General features: G+C 44.1%; 9 protein-coding genes and 1 non-coding gene across 10 annotated transcripts; 6 read left to right on the top strand and 4 right to left on the bottom strand.

Annotated features, from left to right (window-relative positions):
• Positions 1-156: 156 nt before the first annotated feature.
• Positions 157-1506, bottom strand: REC114 (Rec114p; the record flags this gene model as incomplete). Its single annotated transcript, XM_002553839.1, has 1 exon — positions 157-1506. The coding sequence occupies one exon, from the start codon at positions 1504-1506 to the stop codon at positions 157-159; it is 1350 nt and encodes a 449-aa protein (XP_002553885.1).
• Positions 1507-1747: 241 nt separating this feature from the next.
• Positions 1748-2359, top strand: JLP2 (Jlp2p; the record flags this gene model as incomplete). The annotated part of the gene is made up of 1 exon (XM_002553838.1): positions 1748-2359. The coding sequence occupies one exon, from the start codon at positions 1748-1750 to the stop codon at positions 2357-2359; it is 612 nt and encodes a 203-aa protein (XP_002553884.1).
• A 223-nt stretch (positions 2360-2582) lies between these two features.
• On the top strand, positions 2583-4151 carry RRB1 (ribosome biosynthesis protein RRB1; the record flags this gene model as incomplete). Its single annotated transcript, XM_002553837.1, has 1 exon — positions 2583-4151. One exon carries the CDS (start codon positions 2583-2585, stop codon positions 4149-4151), a length of 1569 nt encoding a protein of 522 aa, XP_002553883.1.
• A 227-nt stretch (positions 4152-4378) lies between these two features.
• RIC1 (Ric1p) lies at positions 4379-7372 on the top strand (the record flags this gene model as incomplete). The annotated part of the gene is made up of 1 exon (XM_002553836.1): positions 4379-7372. One exon carries the CDS (start codon positions 4379-4381, stop codon positions 7370-7372), a length of 2994 nt encoding a protein of 997 aa, XP_002553882.1.
• A 240-nt stretch (positions 7373-7612) lies between these two features.
• COX12 (cytochrome c oxidase subunit VIb) lies at positions 7613-7861 on the top strand (the record flags this gene model as incomplete). The annotated part of the gene is made up of 1 exon (XM_002553835.1): positions 7613-7861. One exon carries the CDS (start codon positions 7613-7615, stop codon positions 7859-7861), a length of 249 nt encoding a protein of 82 aa, XP_002553881.1.
• Positions 7862-9218: 1357 nt separating this feature from the next.
• Positions 9219-9301, top strand: KLTH0E09328r. Its single transcript is given in 2 exon segments — positions 9219-9254; positions 9266-9301. It is a non-coding gene; the product is annotated as a tRNA-Ala (tRNA).
• Positions 9302-9397: 96 nt separating this feature from the next.
• DPI35 (Dpi35p) lies at positions 9398-10021 on the bottom strand (the record flags this gene model as incomplete). Its single annotated transcript, XM_002553834.1, has 1 exon — positions 9398-10021. The coding sequence occupies one exon, from the start codon at positions 10019-10021 to the stop codon at positions 9398-9400; it is 624 nt and encodes a 207-aa protein (XP_002553880.1).
• Positions 10022-10579: 558 nt separating this feature from the next.
• Positions 10580-14389, bottom strand: POM152 (Pom152p; the record flags this gene model as incomplete). The annotated part of the gene is made up of 1 exon (XM_002553833.1): positions 10580-14389. One exon carries the CDS (start codon positions 14387-14389, stop codon positions 10580-10582), a length of 3810 nt encoding a protein of 1269 aa, XP_002553879.1.
• A 435-nt stretch (positions 14390-14824) lies between these two features.
• Positions 14825-16240, top strand: SMF3 (putative divalent metal ion transporter SMF3; the record flags this gene model as incomplete). The annotated part of the gene is made up of 1 exon (XM_002553832.1): positions 14825-16240. One exon carries the CDS (start codon positions 14825-14827, stop codon positions 16238-16240), a length of 1416 nt encoding a protein of 471 aa, XP_002553878.1.
• Positions 16241-16333: 93 nt separating this feature from the next.
• On the bottom strand, positions 16334-17980 carry RSC58 (Rsc58p; the record flags this gene model as incomplete). The annotated part of the gene is made up of 2 exons (XM_002553831.1): positions 16334-17837; positions 17934-17980. 2 exons carry the CDS (start codon positions 17978-17980, stop codon positions 16334-16336), a joined length of 1551 nt encoding a protein of 516 aa, XP_002553877.1.
• Between the last annotated feature and the right edge of the window lie 77 nt (positions 17981-18057).

The raw sequence follows: 18057 nt of genomic DNA, 5'->3' as shown, positions 1-18057 counted from the left end.
TTATGATACATTTAGCGAGGCCGCATGTTAGGAGAAAGCTTGATTGTTCAGAGACCAGATAGGTTTGAATTCTGAGAATCGTTCTTAACCATCGAAGACAGAGTTTTCTCAATGTCATTAACCTGGATTATGTTAGTAGATCAATTTTAAACGTCGCTACGTCCTTGAGATTAGGTAATCAAAATGACTTCGGAAAGCTTGGCATACCCATTGCATAAAATTCTGGTCCTTAATCCTTTCTTTCAATAGATCCTTCGTCAAGGCTGGTCTCGTTGGAATTGCTTCCCTTTCAAGAGTCCCATTAGTTGGTGACAGCGGCTGTCGTAAATCTTCCTTCCCAAGAAGACCTTGCAAAGGGTGGATTAGTGACTGCGAACATGGCAGCTTGGCAACAGAGGCACCAGAAGATTCTGACTGATTTTCAGTCTCAAAAATTTTCTGGTGAGAACTAGACCTAGGTGCACCTTCCGGAACAGCGACCCGCTCAGACTGGGCGCTGACCACATCTATATATTCACCGAGCATGTGAGGACTCTTAGATACATTGATGGGCACGCATTGATCAAGAGGTTTTTTGTATAGCTTAAATGTATTTTCTCGACTCGAGGCCACCAGGTTAGGCCCCTTCGTAGGGATGTGCGTTTCTTCTCTAGTCGGCTTATTTCGCGGGCTTGACGAAGCCTTGTCACCAACTTCTTTTGAGAGGTATTGCGGATTCAAAAAATGATTTGCGGTGGATACTACTCTGCTTTCTGTCGGCTTTTTGACAAACTCCTGCAGTGAGCTTGACTCTCGGCTTAAAACTTTGTTACCTATAAGGGTCTGCGTATCCAATGGAGCCGTCGATTGGATATTACCGTTAGTTTGATTAATATCCTTTCTGTAATTTGAGATGTTTTCACGGCTAATAGGTGCCTGTGGAGAGTCCTGGTCAAGCGGTCTTTTTGTCGAGCTTGAGAAACTGTTCTGCACATGAAATTGTGAGCTCGGGGGAGTTAAAGAGGAGATTTCAGCCGGCATCTGCGAGCTCAGAATGCTGTCAGTTCGGCTTTGAAAATGCTCATCTGCACGTAAAATACTCGCTGACTTCAACATGAACCCAATTTGTTGGAGGGAATTGCAACATCGATCGAAATCCTGGAGAGCCATAAACCCCATCTGAAATCGGCGGATGACAACACGGTTGTCGAGTACTTGTAAGTATTTGCACATTATTGATGGGAACCTCGCAGAGAATTGTGCCACATTTCCTGGTACCGAGGAAGTAGCAACAGCTGAACCAAAATCAACTACTATCCTTTCCATATTCACGTCATCAACTAAAACCTGAAGTGTAAACTTTCGAGCATTATCTTGCCTGATTAGAAACTCTTTTTTAACGCTGTTCTTGATGTGCTTCCACTTGTCAACGTTTGTTGGGCCTCTCACGGAGTTCAAACCCTGCGGTGCGGGTATTTCCTCTAGATAGCAGGCGTACCTTCTTAATTCAACGCTGGTGTCGAACATAATGACACTTGATCAATGCAGGCTCTAGCACCAATGAAAAGCGGTTTGTTAGGTCTTTAAAGACTGAGAGATAAACCTTCGGATTTTTGCCGCCGATCCTTATTTACACTTTGTGAGCTCTTTCGAGGTACTTATCCACGATATTCCCTTTTAGAACCACTTTGTTGAGAAAATTCAGTTCGTAATCAAACAAGCAAAGTGCCACTCGGCGGCTAAACAACAGGGTCTGTATTGTTAAAGCATGGTATATTTCTACACAGCAAAGTCTGACGAAGGTTGTGAATACTCTATTGTTGTTGGGAAGGATAAGTTCGAAAACGATTTGCTGATAAAATATGGCTACAAGGACTTGAATTATTACTGGTTCCATGCAGACAAATATTCAAGCGGACATGTTTACTTAAAGCTATTTGATGGCGAGTGCGACCTTCGTAATGTTCCTAAAGAAGTGGTCCGTGACTGTCTACAGCTGTGCAAGTCCAAGTCAATCCAAGGAAATAAATTACCGCAATGCACGATATTAGCGACGCCTTGGATAAATCTACGGAAAAGTGGATATATGAAGCCAGGCGAGGTGTCCTTCAAATCAATGAAGAAGATTAACAAGTTGGAGTGCTATGGAAGAGAAAACCAGGTATTGAACCGACTGGACAAGACGAAAGTCGAGGTTTTTGACAACGTTGAGGAGCTACTCCACCAAGCAAAGAAGGAGAAAGATCCGGAGTTCTTTGTAAACTTCATTTCTCAGAACAGGGAGTTACTTGCAATCCAAGAGCAAGAAAGAAAGTCAGCAAAAAAGGCCAAAAAACAAAAAAGCAAGACTGGGCCTGATTTCGAAGTTTCCGGGCCGTAATAGACTTGTCACCGTATTTTCGAGGGGCTCTCAGGTGTTTTGAGGGAATGCTGGTGGCAGGAGATACACATTGCTGTGCTCACGTGCGCGCTCGTTTTTCTTTTCGGTTTGTTCATTAGACCTTAAAACAAAAAATTTTTCGCGACAAGAAAAGGTCGATGAGATGAGCTAGGCGACTATCCTGTAGAGCATATTACTGGCTCAGAACTAGTCATTATAGACAATGGTGAAGAGATCCGCTCAGATTGAGGAAGTCGCAGACACGGCTGATGACCGCGTGGTGTCGAGAAAAGTGGGTTCTAGCGATCTACCCCCATCTGCCTCCAGAGATGAGGGCGACATCGACATGGGTGAATTCGAGGACCAGTACAGTGATGAGTTCGAAAGCGATGGTGAGATCATTCAGATGGACGGGGATGAAGAGAACGAAGATGAGCAAGACGGCGACGAAGATTTCATGGAAAAGAACCAGCAGAAGGCCCAAGAGTTGGTGAACCAAGACCAGGCTGCGGAACAGAACCAGCAGAATGCTGAGCAGCAGCTCTATCTGCCACATATGTCGAGACCTTTGGGGCCGGATGAGGTCCTCGAGGCTGATCCCACGGTCTACGAAATGTTACACAACGTCAACCTCCCTTGGCCTTGCTTGTCTCTCGACATTGTTCCCGACAAACTAGGGTCCGAACGCCGAAACTACCCACAGTCCCTTCTTTTGACGACTGCTACCCAGGCTTCTAAAAAGAAAGACAACGAGCTGTTGCTGCTAAAAATGTCACAGCTTGCAAAAACACTGGTCAAGGACGACAATAACGAAGAGGAAGATGATGACGACGAGGACGAAGACCAAGACCCTATCGTCGAGAATGAAAACATCCCTCTTAAAGATACCACAAACAGATTGAAGGTTTCGCCCTTTGCCTCTGAGTCCCCCGAAAAGCTCACTGCTACAATGAGCGAAAACGGTGAGGTTTACATTTTTGACTTGGGCCCTCAGGTCAAAGCCTTCGAGATTCCTGGATACCAACTTCCTAAGACTGCCAAGAAACCAATACATACTGTGAGGTCGCACGGTAACGTTGAGGGCTATGCATTGGATTGGTCCCCATTGAACAAAAGCGGGTCTCTTTTGACCGGTGATTGCTCAGGCAGAGTGTACCTGACCCAAAGACATACATCTAAGTGGATCACTGACAAAACAGCTTTCAGCGCCGGCAATAATCAGTCCATCGAAGACATCCAGTTTTCGCGTACCGAAGCTACGGTTTTTGCGTCTTGTGGATGTGATGGCTACATCAGGATCTGGGACACCAGATCTAAGAAGCACAAGCCTGCCATATCTGTTAAAGCCTCCGCAACTGATGTCAACGTCATCAGCTGGAACGAAAAGATTGGGTATCTCTTGGCTAGTGGCGATGACAATGGGTCTTGGGGCGTTTGGGACTTGAGACAGTTTTCGCCAAACACTGCTGCTTCGACAAGTCCTGTCGCGCAGTACAACTTCCACAAGGGTGCAATTACCTCCATATCCTTCAACCCACTCGATGACTCTATTATCGCTGTCGCTAGTGAAGATAACACCGTAAGCTTGTGGGATCTTTCCGTTGAGGCTGATGATGAAGAAATCAAACAACAGGCTGCTGAAACAAGAGAGCTTCAGGAGATCCCTCCACAGCTTTTGTTTGTACACTGGCAGAAAGAAGTGAAAGACGTGAAGTGGCATAAGCAGATCCCGGGTTGTCTGGTAAGCACCGGCACAGATGGTCTGAACATTTGGAAAACCATCAGTGTCTAAGCATTGAGTGATAAATACGAATAACTGGTAGGAATATAATAGCATTCAGACCTAAAGCATATAGAAGACGTGTTAATCTTCAGGTCCAGTGTCGCTCATCATAGCTAAGAGCCAGAGACTTAGTTGACAGGATTCCGTCAAGCACGATCATTAAACGGCATACATAATCTAAAAGACCTGCTCTTGGTAACCGAGAACACCTAAACAGGAGTCATAAATGGAACATAATGCTTATAGGTCCATTGAAACCACCCCAGTTTTCGAGGGTGCCGTTCGCTAAACCTTCAGAGAACCCGGGACCTGCCAACAATGAAAAGACTCTCCAAACAGTGTTGTTGCCACACTCGAATTGCATGGTCGTACTCACTACCAGGCAGGTTCTGATTTACAACTACAAGCCGATGGCACTTGTAGCAACCAATTTGCGCAGTAACGAGTCCATTGAAGAGTATGGGGAGAACAAGTCTGCATTTGCTGATGCAGCAAATAGCGATTTATTCAGTGGCATAGTTCCCGAGGCTGGACCAAATTACGCGGGGTTGCATCAGAGGAAGGCAACATTTTATGTGGTTTCTGAAAGAAACTTTGTGTTCGTTTTCCAGGTTCTTCTGGGTTCAAGCCCCGCCACTATCTTGAAGGAAACAGGCATACCGATTGTAGACATTCAGAGCATGGATCCATATTTTGGTCAAGAACTTGTTGACAATAGCGACGAAAGTGATGCGCTCACAGTATTTGATAAGTTTGATGTCCATAAAGTGATACAAAATGGGTACGCAGTTGAAAAGCAGCAGGGATTTTTGCACTTCTTAACTGGATCATCTGATAATGTTGATGAAATACCAATAAAAAGGATAGAGCTACGCCTCAGAATAATTCTAAAGTTTGAACATAGCATACTTGATTTTGCTGGTTTTCGTGAGGTGAACACAGAAGACAATGGCGATCACAAGGAATACATGCTTGTTCTTTTCCCTCACGGACTACAAATCTTGGAGCTACAGAACTTTAAGCTGAAAGATACTTCGCTGATTAAGGTCACTGGCGGATTAAAGATATTACAGTTCAGAGACTCGTTATGCGTTGTTTCTCAAAGTTCAGAACAGATTACAATTAACAGACTTAATGTCAGAGAAAAAATAGTCTATTCGGACAAACTCGATTTTAGTGCCGAAAGTTCTCTCATCAATACATTTGAGAGAGGTAGTGCACTAGTTCTTGCTTTTAAGAAGGAGATTGTTTCATACAACTTTAAAGATGATAAAATTATCAAGAGATTTAAGGCGCTTTCAGAAATTAACTGCTTTGAACACATTACCGAGGAAGCCAACATTATATTGACAAAGAATGGGATGTCTTTTCTCACCGAGTTCTACAACTGCATTTTTTCGACCCTCGATAATGACAACAATGACAACGAATTGGATGACTTTGCAAATTTCACGAGTCTTACCTCTCTAGGAGGAACTCTGGTGTGCACCTCGCATGACGGGAGAGTCGCTAAGTGGGACCTTTGGGTCGAAGCGTCGAGTCCATTTTGTGACATGAGACATTCTAAACCCTTCATTTTACTAAACGACTTTAACGACATTATGCTTTTCTCACCAACTCCAGAATCCTCCGGAAATGTTCCATTCCAAATCATAAAACTGCCAACACAAACAATCAATAACTACGTTCCCTTGCTCAGAGCGAACGGCCCTGTTACCATGCTTGCGGCGTATGTTTCTAACAAAAATATTCTTTTGATACATAACCTGATATCAAATGAGTGGCACAGCTTCCCAGATATGATAGTGTTAGAAATGAGCTGGCTTGGCTCCGAATATCTACTCTGCTACGTCCTTGATGAAGAAAGGAATGAACTATTGAAATGCTACCACATGCCTTCGCAATTGGGGCCGATACCTGATCTTAGCGCTCAAATTCTATGGGAATACCCTATTCCCTCGAGCTCAATTTTGAAAAGCTTTCATGCCAATACCCTTTCCAAATACAAACTTTTGAAAGTAACTTCAAAAAACGCAGACGACAGTGATATTGAAAGTATGTTCAAAATAGCTGAGATAATCTTGCAAAATTCGGCGGGAGAAATACGTGTTATCGATGTTATATCCAAGGTTCATGCCGACGGATCGTCAAAAGTCAAACTATTCCATCAATTACCTGTCCAAAAGCTAACCGAATCATTTGAAGAGGCATTTGATTGGGTTTTAGCCTTTAATGAAGGCTTCCTTTCTTATTCTTTGGGCTCTATTGTAAAGTGGGAAAAAAAAGGCGATTCCGAAGAGTGGTCTTTCGAGACTCTGCTGGAAAACGTGGAGAGAATTTTAGATGTCGTTGACGCAAAGGCATATTTCGTCCAGGAAGAATCTGTAGTGATATTTTCACTAGAAGACCTATGGAATAACGCGGATCCTATCGCTAGAGTGGCAGTTAATGAAAACGATTATCCAGTTGCAATCTCATACAACGCCGCAATCATACACAGTGTCCAGTTTGTATTTACTCGCAACCTGTGCAAGATTGTTCCACACCAGACAATGTATCTCGACCAAGTTATCAATCACCTTCTCCAGAAAGGAGCCCCAAGCCAGGATATTGATACCCGATACCACGCCCTGAATCATTACAAGTTTTCCTTAGAAAAAATCCTATCAAGTAAAGTTTTGACTAATGAGCCTCTACAAAGCATTGTTGAGCTGATAGACTACTATGACCAGGGGCCTAAATTTAGCGGCCGTTTAGAGATAATCAGCAACTGCTTGCGAAAAATTGAAGTTGAGCATTGGGACTATCTTTTTAAAGAAATCAAACTCACTCCTCGGGATCTTCTTGTTCAATGCGTTGAACAAGATGAAGCAAAAGTACTGGGTGTGCTTCTAATGGTGTTTCTGAACTATGATGGTGGCAAGCGGGGCGGCCAGCCAGAGGTTAAACCTAAATCCAAACCAAAACGAAACAAGAAAAACAAAAATCGCGGAGCAAACACAACTCACTCGAACAGCGGCAACGCATCAACCGTGTCTACGATTCTCAATGATGAGGAGCTTATGGTGCAAGTGCTCAAAATTCTGGTGAATGCGGCGGCTTCCTCCACCGAACCTGACCAAGCTCGCGAGTTTTGGGACCTGAGCTTCCAATTGGTTAGATTCATCCATGCGCTGGACAATCAAAATCATAGTTCATTGGTGCAAGACGCCTTGAAGCTAATAACTTGAGAGCAGCGGCTAAACTGCGTCCCTGAGGGGCCCGCATTAATCACATGATCATTGGCCAATTAAAACCTGGGAGAATTAGTAGATGTATGTAGTGATATGGAACCATCGGACAAATCTTGTATGTTCTCTGAGAAAAAAATCTCGTACTACTTGGAATTCAACGCTTACCTTCGGAGGCTGTCAAAGGTTGATCATTGAGTTGTTCCTTGAATTAGCTTAACAGTCGCACCAAGATTCAAAATGTCTGAGAAGCAAGAATCCCCACTACACACCGTCGGTTTCGACGCCAGATTCCCAAACCAAAACCAAACCATGCACTGCTGGCAATCGTACGTGGACTACTACAAGTGCATCAATGCCAAGGGTGAAGACTTCGCCCCATGCAAAGTTTTCTTCAGAACCTTCTCTTCTCTGTGTCCTTTGGACTGGGTTGAGAGATGGGACGAGCAAAGGGAAAAGGGCACTTTCCCCGGTGACATCAAGCCATAAGGCGACAGCAGTGAACTCAAGAAGGTTCTACAACCGACTTTTTTTCATCGTTGCACCCCTATCCCGTATTCCGTTAATGACCCTCCAGAACTTTTGAAGAACTATCAGCTTTTCTCATACATTCCTATTCTTACTGCATCAGGGCGGCTGCAGAGAGCATTCTCCCTATATGTCGTTGGGCCGTGCGTGGGCCTTATCACCGCTGGAATTCCCTTGATGTTCGTTGCTGACCAGATTCAGCCGCTGACGTTTTGGAACACACGGCTTTCTGCACTATATAACAATCACATATCGGTGTTCTCGCGGAGATTGAGACATGTATGCTTCTCTTAAAGTAACCCAACATATCGCAGTTCTGGCTGCGTCAGCCGCTTCAGGGTTGCATGCTTCAACAGTAGCAGGTGCTTCGATTGGGGCTGTTAAAACTTGCCTTATGTCCAAGGCACGTGAACATATCTTTTTCTGACTTTCTTGACGGAAGGGTCTATTAACGAAGTTTAAATCGCTATCTTTCCGAGAACTATTCTCCCACTGTCCCCGGCAGGGTGATTTAAAGCTCGCAGATATTACCACAATTTAATATGAATACCCTTCAACGGGACAGCAGCTGTTTTCCTCAACTGAAATTGAAATCTATGCAGTAAATTGTCTTTCATATAGACACGGCGGGGAGTATTGCTTCAAAATATGGCCCGAGCGAGGCTGGCCAATGTAAGATAAAAACTTTTTTACGTCTGACCGAAGCAGATTAATTGCAGCCTCGAAGCGCTTTTTCCAAGGTAGCAGATAATATTCTAATATGGGGTTTAAATTGGGCCCAAAAGACAATCGCAAAAAGGTTTGAAGGCTCTAAAGCTATTTCTCAGGATGAGTTTCAAGTTGAATAAAATCCAATGAGTTCGAAAGTTGCCCAAACACAAGGAAGGGTCGCACACCAAACCGTACTCGACATTCAAAAATTGATCTAACGCAAACGATCAATAGTTCCCAACCGCCCAGCGAAAAGAACAGGACTGGGAATTAAACAAACGTGGGTTGTCATGAAACAGTAATGTAACAAGGATGTTCTGAGACACGTAAGGAACTACACCATAGATGGCGAGGAGCGCCAGAGAAGATGAGGCTTACTATAAGCTTTCAGGTCTATAACTATAAGTTTTGCTAGGCTCCAGGCCTAACATGAGATTTAGGAAAGGAAAGATGAACAAGAATATTTGGGAAGAATAACCATAATCACATCGAGCCAACGAACCGCCGACTTTATATGGTTCAAAGCTCCATAAATAAGACACGACCTGGAAATATCAAAGTTGTTAAGAATATATCACACTACTCTTTTTCCAATATTATGAGATATGGGCGTGTAGCGCAGGGGTAGCGCGCTTCCCTTGCATAGTTCGTGTTAGGAAGAGGTCACCGGTTCGAATCCGGTCTCGTCCAATTTTTTGGAAAAATACCTGAACCCTTCTTGCCCATGGCCGGCTGTGGGGCATTTTTACATCCATAATGACACTTTCTTGCTCATAATACTACTCGTTAATTAGAACTTGGACCATTGCTGGTACTGGGGAATAACAATTGGCTCAGCGTCCGAAAGTTCGAAATGACAAACCGCCGTTCCGATAACTGAATAGCATCAACTTGTTTCATGGATAGCTGCCAACTTTTACCCGAATCGTTATCTATCTTATCTGTATACAGTTGGTGAAGACTGCGCTGAGCCCTTTCAAAACTCTCAGAAAAGTGATTGTACTTATTCATTCGATCAAGAAGCACAGCATTCCACCCTGCGCTCGCGGGGCAATTCAAGTCATTGTTTTCCTCGTCGCCCACATGCCAACAGTCAGTTTTCAGCTCCTCAAGCGTCGAATTCTTTAGGAGCTCCGGGTGCTGCTTTACAACATCATGTAGCACTGCTTCGAAGAAAACTGGATCCGGCTTTGAAAGCTCGAGGTCGTACGATAAATATACGTGGTTTTTGAAATACGGTTTTAAGCCGATGTTCTCTAACAGCTTGTACATGATCGGATCTGTATTGCTTACGACTCCTAATACCACTTCGGAGTGCTCTTGCTGTATGAGCTCTAGAAGCTCCAATAGATCTGGGTAAACTGTGTATGCGCCAAAGCCTTCAAAAACATGCAAGATCTCATCTACCATTCGCGGGGAAACTTTAGCAGGTGCGAATACGTTCGAAATTAGAATTTCCCACCACTTGTCTGCTGTAATCCCCGTGTGTTTCCCATAGTTGGGATGCTCCTCTCGGAGATCTTTGAAAACTGGAACAACGTTAGCGTGTGTCAATATTCACTAATGACTTTGGATCACATACCTTTAGGGAACTTGAGAGTTAATTCCTGTGCACTTGAATCTAGCCCATATTTCCTACCCAAGCGCGAGTATTGCTCCATGACTGGAAGTGTGGTGGAATACAGCGTATTATATGCATCAAACGTAATGACTTTAGGTTTCGAGAGTTTGTTGGTAGAGTTCCACTGACTCGGTTTGAGCCTTTTAGGATATTTCATCTAATTCACGATAGAGCTCTCACCTAGCTTTCTGCACTATCCAGTTCCAAGCGCTAATCTTGGTCGCTAGCCGTGCAATTCATTTTTTTATAAGAAAAATGCTGTGTGAATTATATATATCGTTTATGAATCAAATAATGTACAATAGGTGCCTCTTGACTATCAACGCGAACCGCAGTGACCGATAAGCTCAGGCAAAGTATGCGTTATTCTTGGCGAAGCAGTAAGCGTCAGAGATGGCAATTGCCTCGTATCTACCTTGCAAACTTGTGAAAGTGCGGTACTCATATGAGTAAATGTCTTCAACTTTGTGAGTTTCCACAATTTGCGGCCTTTTCTTACCGCGCTTGTCGTCAACCTCCTCAGTTCTGACGTATGTCAGCGAGAATGGGGGCGTTCCTTCAAACGAGAAAATGATTTCTGCCTGGTCGCCCTCATGAATATCTTCAACAATATAGTCGCCGCGCGACACTGTGACTGAAGGGATTGGGTGAACAACAAGAGAAAGAGCTTCAAACTCTCGCTCCATCCCAGGACGTGTGAAGTTAACTAAGCATTGAGAAGCTGAGTCTTGCAGGGAAAGAACAGATATGATACCTGCCTCAGAGGCCAACCTAACAAATTGGGAAGTACGCTCCTTGGATTTCAATGGCACACCGTTGAACTCATACTTTATGTTAAATGGAGCCAGGCCGCTCAGCTGGTAAGCAACATAATCGCCGACGCAAAACTCCATGTTTGGCTCCGCCAAAGAGATTCGGGGGACATCCGTTATGGAAATAAGGATGTGATTCTTGTCCGATCCTGATTCAGAGGTACATCCATTGGCGTCAACTACCTTCCCCATGGTAACAATGTGAGTACCAAGCTTCAAACCTTTGAAAAGCTTAGAGAAGTCAAAATTTTTCTTTGTGACGTTGTCAATCGTGACGTAGTCTGTCTTGCTGGTGCTTTCATGGTAAATGCTAAACGAAACCGAGAAGGGGGCCCGTCCACTTTTGACATGTAGCGCAATCTTTTCAAGGCCTGATAAGTTGTCAACATCTGCGGAGCAGGTTCTGAAAGTCTTGCCGGGTTCAGCAAATCCGATTGCGGGCAAAGGTCTAACATGTTGTTTAACTACAACATCAAGAGTAGTAAACCCTATCTTGGCTAGGTCTTTCTCCGTATAGTGAGAGTCTGAGACGCCCTTTACAGTCAAAGTGTATTGCCCAGACCTGTCATTCGGCAGCTTGATCGAAGCGAATTTCGTAGCAACTTGAATGGACCGCGACGCAATCTGGCCGCTGGGAGACATCAGCTCATAAGACAAAACAAAAGGAGCGGATCCACTCAATACCAAATCAACTGTCTCTTCAAAATTCTCGCAGACGTCATCTTTGGCGAAAACCATATCATCATGTTTAGACAACTTGTTATGCTCCAAAACCTTGAAGCCGGGTTTCTCTAAAAATGCAACACTGAATTCCTTAGATTCGCTTATCTTTCCTAAACAGCTGCGATCTTTAACAGACATGAGTTTGTATGTGCCCTCTTTTTCAACTTTTAGTCCTGCCTTGTAGCTTGACATAAAAGTAGCGTCGTAGGTTCCCATATGCTCTCCTTTCGAATCAAAATGCTGATAAGATACTGTGAAAGGAGCAACACCCGACAAGCTTAGTGGCAGCTCCGCGAATGCACCTTCCTTTATCAACATTACATCATGGTTTTCAAAGGAATTGAAACCCGCTGATGGTACATCGCGACGGACCTCAATGCGAGCGTCAGAGGAACTGAGGCCTACCAAGCACCCAGAGGTGTCCTTAACGGAAACAAGCGATAAAATATAATCGCCACCGACATCGAATACAGGTGTTTGCAGATCATAGTTAAATGAGTTGATGTCGTTCAGTGAGTAAGTCACCCTTTTATTTGTTGATGTCTCAAGGATATCATATTCCAAAGAAAACGGTGGTTCACCCTTGAAGGCAACAGGAACCTTGCTTCTGCTTCCTAGACAAAGTTGTGTTGCGTAATGAGATGAAATAGCGGCGTCTGGCTTAACTCTCATTGAGGTTTTAAAGGTGTAATCTTCAACAGGGCTCAGGGGTATGGCTTTTGTGAACAAAGTATTTGAGATTTGGTCAAAAACAATTTCGTAGTTTCCTTCCGATGAGGGGCTGTAGTGGAATTGATTCCTAGTGCCTTGAGAAGTGAACTTCTTTGCATCGTGCAGCTTGCGCTCTTTGCCCTCGATTTTGTAAATCTTGGTCCTGTAGTAAAATGGTGGGACACCTGTGAATGTAAGGTCAAAATTCAAACCGACTTGCCCAACACACTGATCTAATATAGGTGTTGACTTCACCTCTAAGCGTGGAGGAATAGGTTGTGTTACCAAAATGTTTGACTTGTCAACAACAATACCTGAACAGAACTTGGACCCCACAGATTCTAGCCTGTAGGTGCCTGGCTGGTCGATAGGAATCTCAGTAACTGGTTTTTTCAGCTCATATTCCAAGATTGACCTCTCTTCTGAATCGTTTATGACCTCGATAGCTGCTTTATATGGAACAGCATCATCCCAATCTCTAGAAGATTCAAACTTGATTTCCAAGGATCTTTTCGTGGGAGAGTTGTGATCAAATTTAGAATCGAGTGTAGCCTTTGGAAGGTCGTGGACTTTGAAGCTGTAAGAAAGCCCATACTTTTCCAAAAGACTAGAAGACAAGCCCGAGAAATCCATTTTGTTGCCAAATCCATCAACCACCCTTTGCAAAGTGTAGGAGTGCACACCATCGTCCTTCAGTAAGGCTTCTAAATTGATGGTAACCGGGTAGCTTCGAGCCCACTTTAAGTCCGCCAGGTTTTCAGCGGTGTAGGCCTTCTGATTGAACATCAAAGGAGAATCAAAATATTCTGGCTGAAGGCTTGAATCAACGAATTTCGAAGACTCGCCGTTCAAAGAGCGGGTATACTCAAGTTCCATAGGTGGGACACCGTGGACTTCAATAGAAACTTTATTAGAATCACCAACGCATCTGTCAAAGTTGCCTAATCCAGCAATCACACCCCAAGGGCAGTGCGGAATGATGACTTCAGACTTATAGAGCCTGAGATGAAACTTCTTGGAATCGATAACTTGCTTGACTTTGTACAGACCAATTTCTTCCACAGGGAGCAGGAAGTACCGAATCGAATTGTGGTGGGAGGCACGGTCCCTTTGGAACAACTCGTGCGATCTTGGAACTTCGACAAGCTGCTTTTTTGTAAAATTCAAAAGCTCTTTAGCGGGAGAGTCCAAACTGTGATATTCCAACTGTACAAAGTCCAATTCAGACGTGGAGTTTATTCTCAGAGGGATGTGGATGTCGTCTACACTTGTGCCATCCAGATTAATGCAGAAAGAGTCATGAAATGGGTTAAGCATGGCAGTGTTCTCCGGCAGAATTTTGATAGTATGAGCACCTTTGAAGTGCGATGCGGGATCTACCAACTTGCGCTGGCTGACAGAACCACCCGTAAGGCTTAGTTCCTTTGCATTGAACTTCGTCCACGCAGAAACTAGGAAGGTGAGCAAGGGAAAGTTCTGCTCATTGGACAAAAAAACTGTTGTCGCAGTGACCGCCATAATCTGCAGCAGCACCGCCACAGGTCTAAAAGTTAGCTTAGGAATCTTCAGCCCCGGCAGAAAGTACAAGAAAAGTGAGTCGATCACGAGGTACTTGGATATGAAGTTGAACCGGGAGCTGGTCAGTAGCACGCCGGCAACCGGCAGACCCGATTTGAGAAGTATCAGGTCATACAGTTTGTATGCTTGAATAATGGCGAACACGGCCACCACTAGTGCACGCTGGCTGGGAATGTCAAGCACCTCCGTGGATATCAGCGGGAGGTCGTCCTTTCGTGAAGCACTCATCTCGTGCGTTGAATCATGCCATGCAGTGCGCGCAAAGCTCGAGCTGCGCTCGCGCAGTCTGGCACTAGATGGTTTTTCATCGTTAAATCGATGCCTGAAGTCCATATTCAGACTCCGAATCCCTTGCGACTAGCAGTTTTCCTGAGGGTCTGTTCACCTGCAATGACAACATTTGACCTGCGCTCAAGTCCTGTAAAAATAATAATTTCAAAACATCTTTGCGTACGGTTATCACCAGATCACGTGGAAAGCTAACTGCTGAATCTCTCTGTCTTGCTCCAGCAAAATTTCCGAACTTCTAATCACTTAGCCCTGCAATAGAAGAAAGTTTTGCTCTCGCTCTGCTAGAACTTTCGTTTAGCTCTTAGTGTTGGCGTACATGCAAAACGCTCGGCGGCAATGCGCACTTTCAAAGATGCACCCAGAATTCACTTAAATTTCATGTTAGTTGATCACATGGTCTCATATAGATAAAAGTCGTACAACAGAGCACGGTCCTCCGCCTCCCAACGATTTGCCTAAACCTGCAAGTCAAACAAGATGGGTGCTTCTAATGTGCTTCAAATAGTGCGGAAGTTTGCCAGCTTCGTCGGACCGGGAGTCATGATCAGTGTGGCGTACATGGACCCCGGTAATTATTCCACGAGCGTATCAGGCGGTGCGCAATTTCGCTATAAGCTCCTTTTCGCAATTTTCGTCTCAAATATCTTTGCAGTGATCCTGCAGTGTTTGTGTGTGAAGCTAGGAACTGTTACTGGGCTCGATTTGGCCGAGAACTGCCGTCGTCACTTGCCTCGCAAGCTCAACTTGGTGATTTACTTTTTTGCAGAGTTGGCTATCATCGCAACAGATCTCGCGGAAGTGGTCGGCACAGCAGTTGCACTCCAGATTTTGTTCAAGATACCTCTGCTGTGGGGTGTTCTGCTTACAGTACTGGACGTCCTGGCGATTTTGATTTTCTACCGGCCAGAGGAACACTCCATGAAGCAAGTGCGCTTTTTCGAAATGTTCGTCACTACGCTTGTATCTGCAACCGTCATATGCTTTCTGCTGGAGCTCTTCAAGATCTCAGTCCCACATAAAGCAGAGCTATTTAAGGGGTTTTTGCCTTCCAAGATCGTTTTCGAGAACGAACAAGCCATGTTTATTTCGTTAGGAATACTTGGGGCTACTGTGATGCCCCACTCGCTATACCTTGGTTCTTCTCTTGTAAAGCCCAGACTTAACGAGTATGATCTGAAAAAGTACGGTAAACTCGGGAGCTCGCCCTCTGTTAGCGCCATCAAGTACACACTGAACTACTCATATGCTGAGCTCATCATTTCGCTTTTCATTATCGCCACGTTTGTGAACTCAGCAATCTTAATAGTTGCTGCTGCGTCTTTGTATGGACAGCCAGAAGCTGACGACGCAGACCTGACATCCATCTACAACCTGCTAACTTATTATATTTCGCCAGCTGCTGGCTTAATATTTGCTTTTGCCATGTTGTTTTCAGGACAGTCAGCGGGCGTTATTTGTACTATGGCTGGCCAAATCGTGTCAGAAGGATTTTTAAAGTGGACTTTGAAGCCCTGGGTCACACGGTTGGTGACAAGATTGATCGCTATCATCCCTTGTTTCTTGGTGACGATATTCTTGGGCGACCGGGGAATTTCTGATATGCTGAATTTGAGTCAAGTGATCCTATCTTTGATTTTACCGATTGTATCGGCTCCTTTAATTTATTTCACCTCTAACAGCAAAATCATGACAGTAATTGACTCAAACGATGAACTTGACATGTCGGGGGAGCCAAATGAGTCCACTGCTTTGAATGGAAGCGGAGCAGCGAGAGTCAACTACGCGAACGGCAGGTTACTTACGATGGTCTCGTCATTAGTATGGATTATCATCAGTTCTCTCAACTGTTATCTCGTCATCTCATTTATGTGCGGAGCTGAGGTGCACTTTTGAATCTTTAAATAGCCCTACATAGTACACGGTTCCCAATAGATTATTCAAATAATTTGAACTAACCTTGCTCAATCTTTGCTTGTTAGGAGCATTTCATTTCTTATATTTTTTCTTCCTTGTTTGAATAGTTCTTACAACTGGCACGCTGCCCATGTAATTAGCCTGAAGAACCGGAAATGATTTAGCTGTTATTTGAGGAACGCTCTCTACTTTCTTGGCCAACATCACTTCCCGTAAAAGCCGCTGTGCCCTGTAGTACAGTTCCATTTCTTTAGCCGCAGGTTTACTGACTTTCTTACTTTTTACTCTCTTGCGTTTCATCTCTTTTAGCTCTAGAAGAGTTTGCGTCACGAGTTTATGTGCATTGCCCTCTGTTATGACTTGAATTTCTTCATCGCTAATGTTGTTCCCAGGAGACCATTCATACAAGTTCTCAAGCTTAATTTTGAGCGAACCAGAAGAGATTGGTGACGATACTGGATTGTTTTCACCAGTCTCTTTATCATCGGCCTGGTGTTCGTCTATTTCTATAGAGCTGGCACCGTTTGACGTATTTCCAACGTTTTGTTCACTCTCAACGTTTTTCTGTGGAGACGATTCTTTACTCACCCCAATAGGTTGTGCAATGTCATTATGTTTAAGAGCTTCTGTGCCAGCCGATACGCTCTCGGTACTCTCGTTATTAGTTTCCTTATTTGAAGCCTCCTCAGAATCTTCCCGCGTAAGAGTGTCCTTGTGCTTATTTTTGAGCTTCCAAAGGCTTGTGTATCCAGTTTTCTCCAGCCAAATAGTCCCCCTGCGGGCGGCATCTAAAACAGTACCGCTTTCATTGAAAGAAGGAGCCCAGGATTTGAAATCGCCATATTCTAGCCATACTGTTGTAGGAAGCGCGTACCAGTTTGGGTGCAAAAATTTGGTCATCATCTCAGAAGGCGGTAACGTTGGATCAGGGATATTGCTGACGTTTGCGGCTACAAATCCTAGCTTGGGTGCGATCTCGTTGCCAGCTTGAGGAACGATTTTGTTCGATACAAAGCTACTATTAGGAGGTTCTGTCACACGATGGTCCAGCTGCGATTTGGATATTGTTGAAGAGAATAAATCTAGCCCGCCCGATGAAATATAATAAGACTCGGCGTAAGGAACAGAATAACCAACAGATATCTTTATGAAGTCGCGAGATACCTGCTTATTGAACAGAGTTTTCTCGTCGCTGTATTGTTCTTCCGATTCTTCAACCATTGAGATCCCATACCTATAACATTCTCTCAGCAGTAACTCGGTTGCGAATTTGTAGAACTTGTCTACCATTTGATATGTTCTGGTGCCTTGGGGGTAGAAGTGTATCAGCAGAGTACACACCAATTTGATATCATGATGAAGCCTGTAGAATGCACCTGGTCTTTTAACGTACTCATTTTTGCTGAACTTTTCGGCTATTGTTGTGACAGGAAGGTTGTCTTTGTTCTTGACATTCCCTTCGCCATCGAGCTTAGGCTTCAAAAACTTTTTGTAGGACTCGAAGATCCTAGCAGGGTCCTTTTCGAAGAACTTACTAGGAAACTTCTCATCTATAACTTTGCACTTTGAAGACGCGCTATCACAGTTAGTTAGTATAATGCTTATGATGCTTCAAGGGATGTCTTCCACATTAAAGAAGAAAGCAGCCGGATTTTTTCCCGACGACACATACGCTTGTAAAACCGACTGTAAATTGTTAAATACAACGGTGTGGTCCATCTAATTCCAAAATAGTTTGTCTTTCTCCTAATGTTGATAATATCTAAATCGTTACTGAAGACTTGATAATAAATGCT

The sequence above is a fragment of the Lachancea thermotolerans genome (assembly GCF_000142805.1).
Source record: "Lachancea thermotolerans CBS 6340 chromosome E complete sequence".
Taxonomy (NCBI): domain Eukaryota; kingdom Fungi; phylum Ascomycota; class Saccharomycetes; order Saccharomycetales; family Saccharomycetaceae; genus Lachancea; species Lachancea thermotolerans.
Note: the sequence above shows the minus strand (reverse complement) of the source record. Positions and strands in the feature narration are given on the sequence as shown.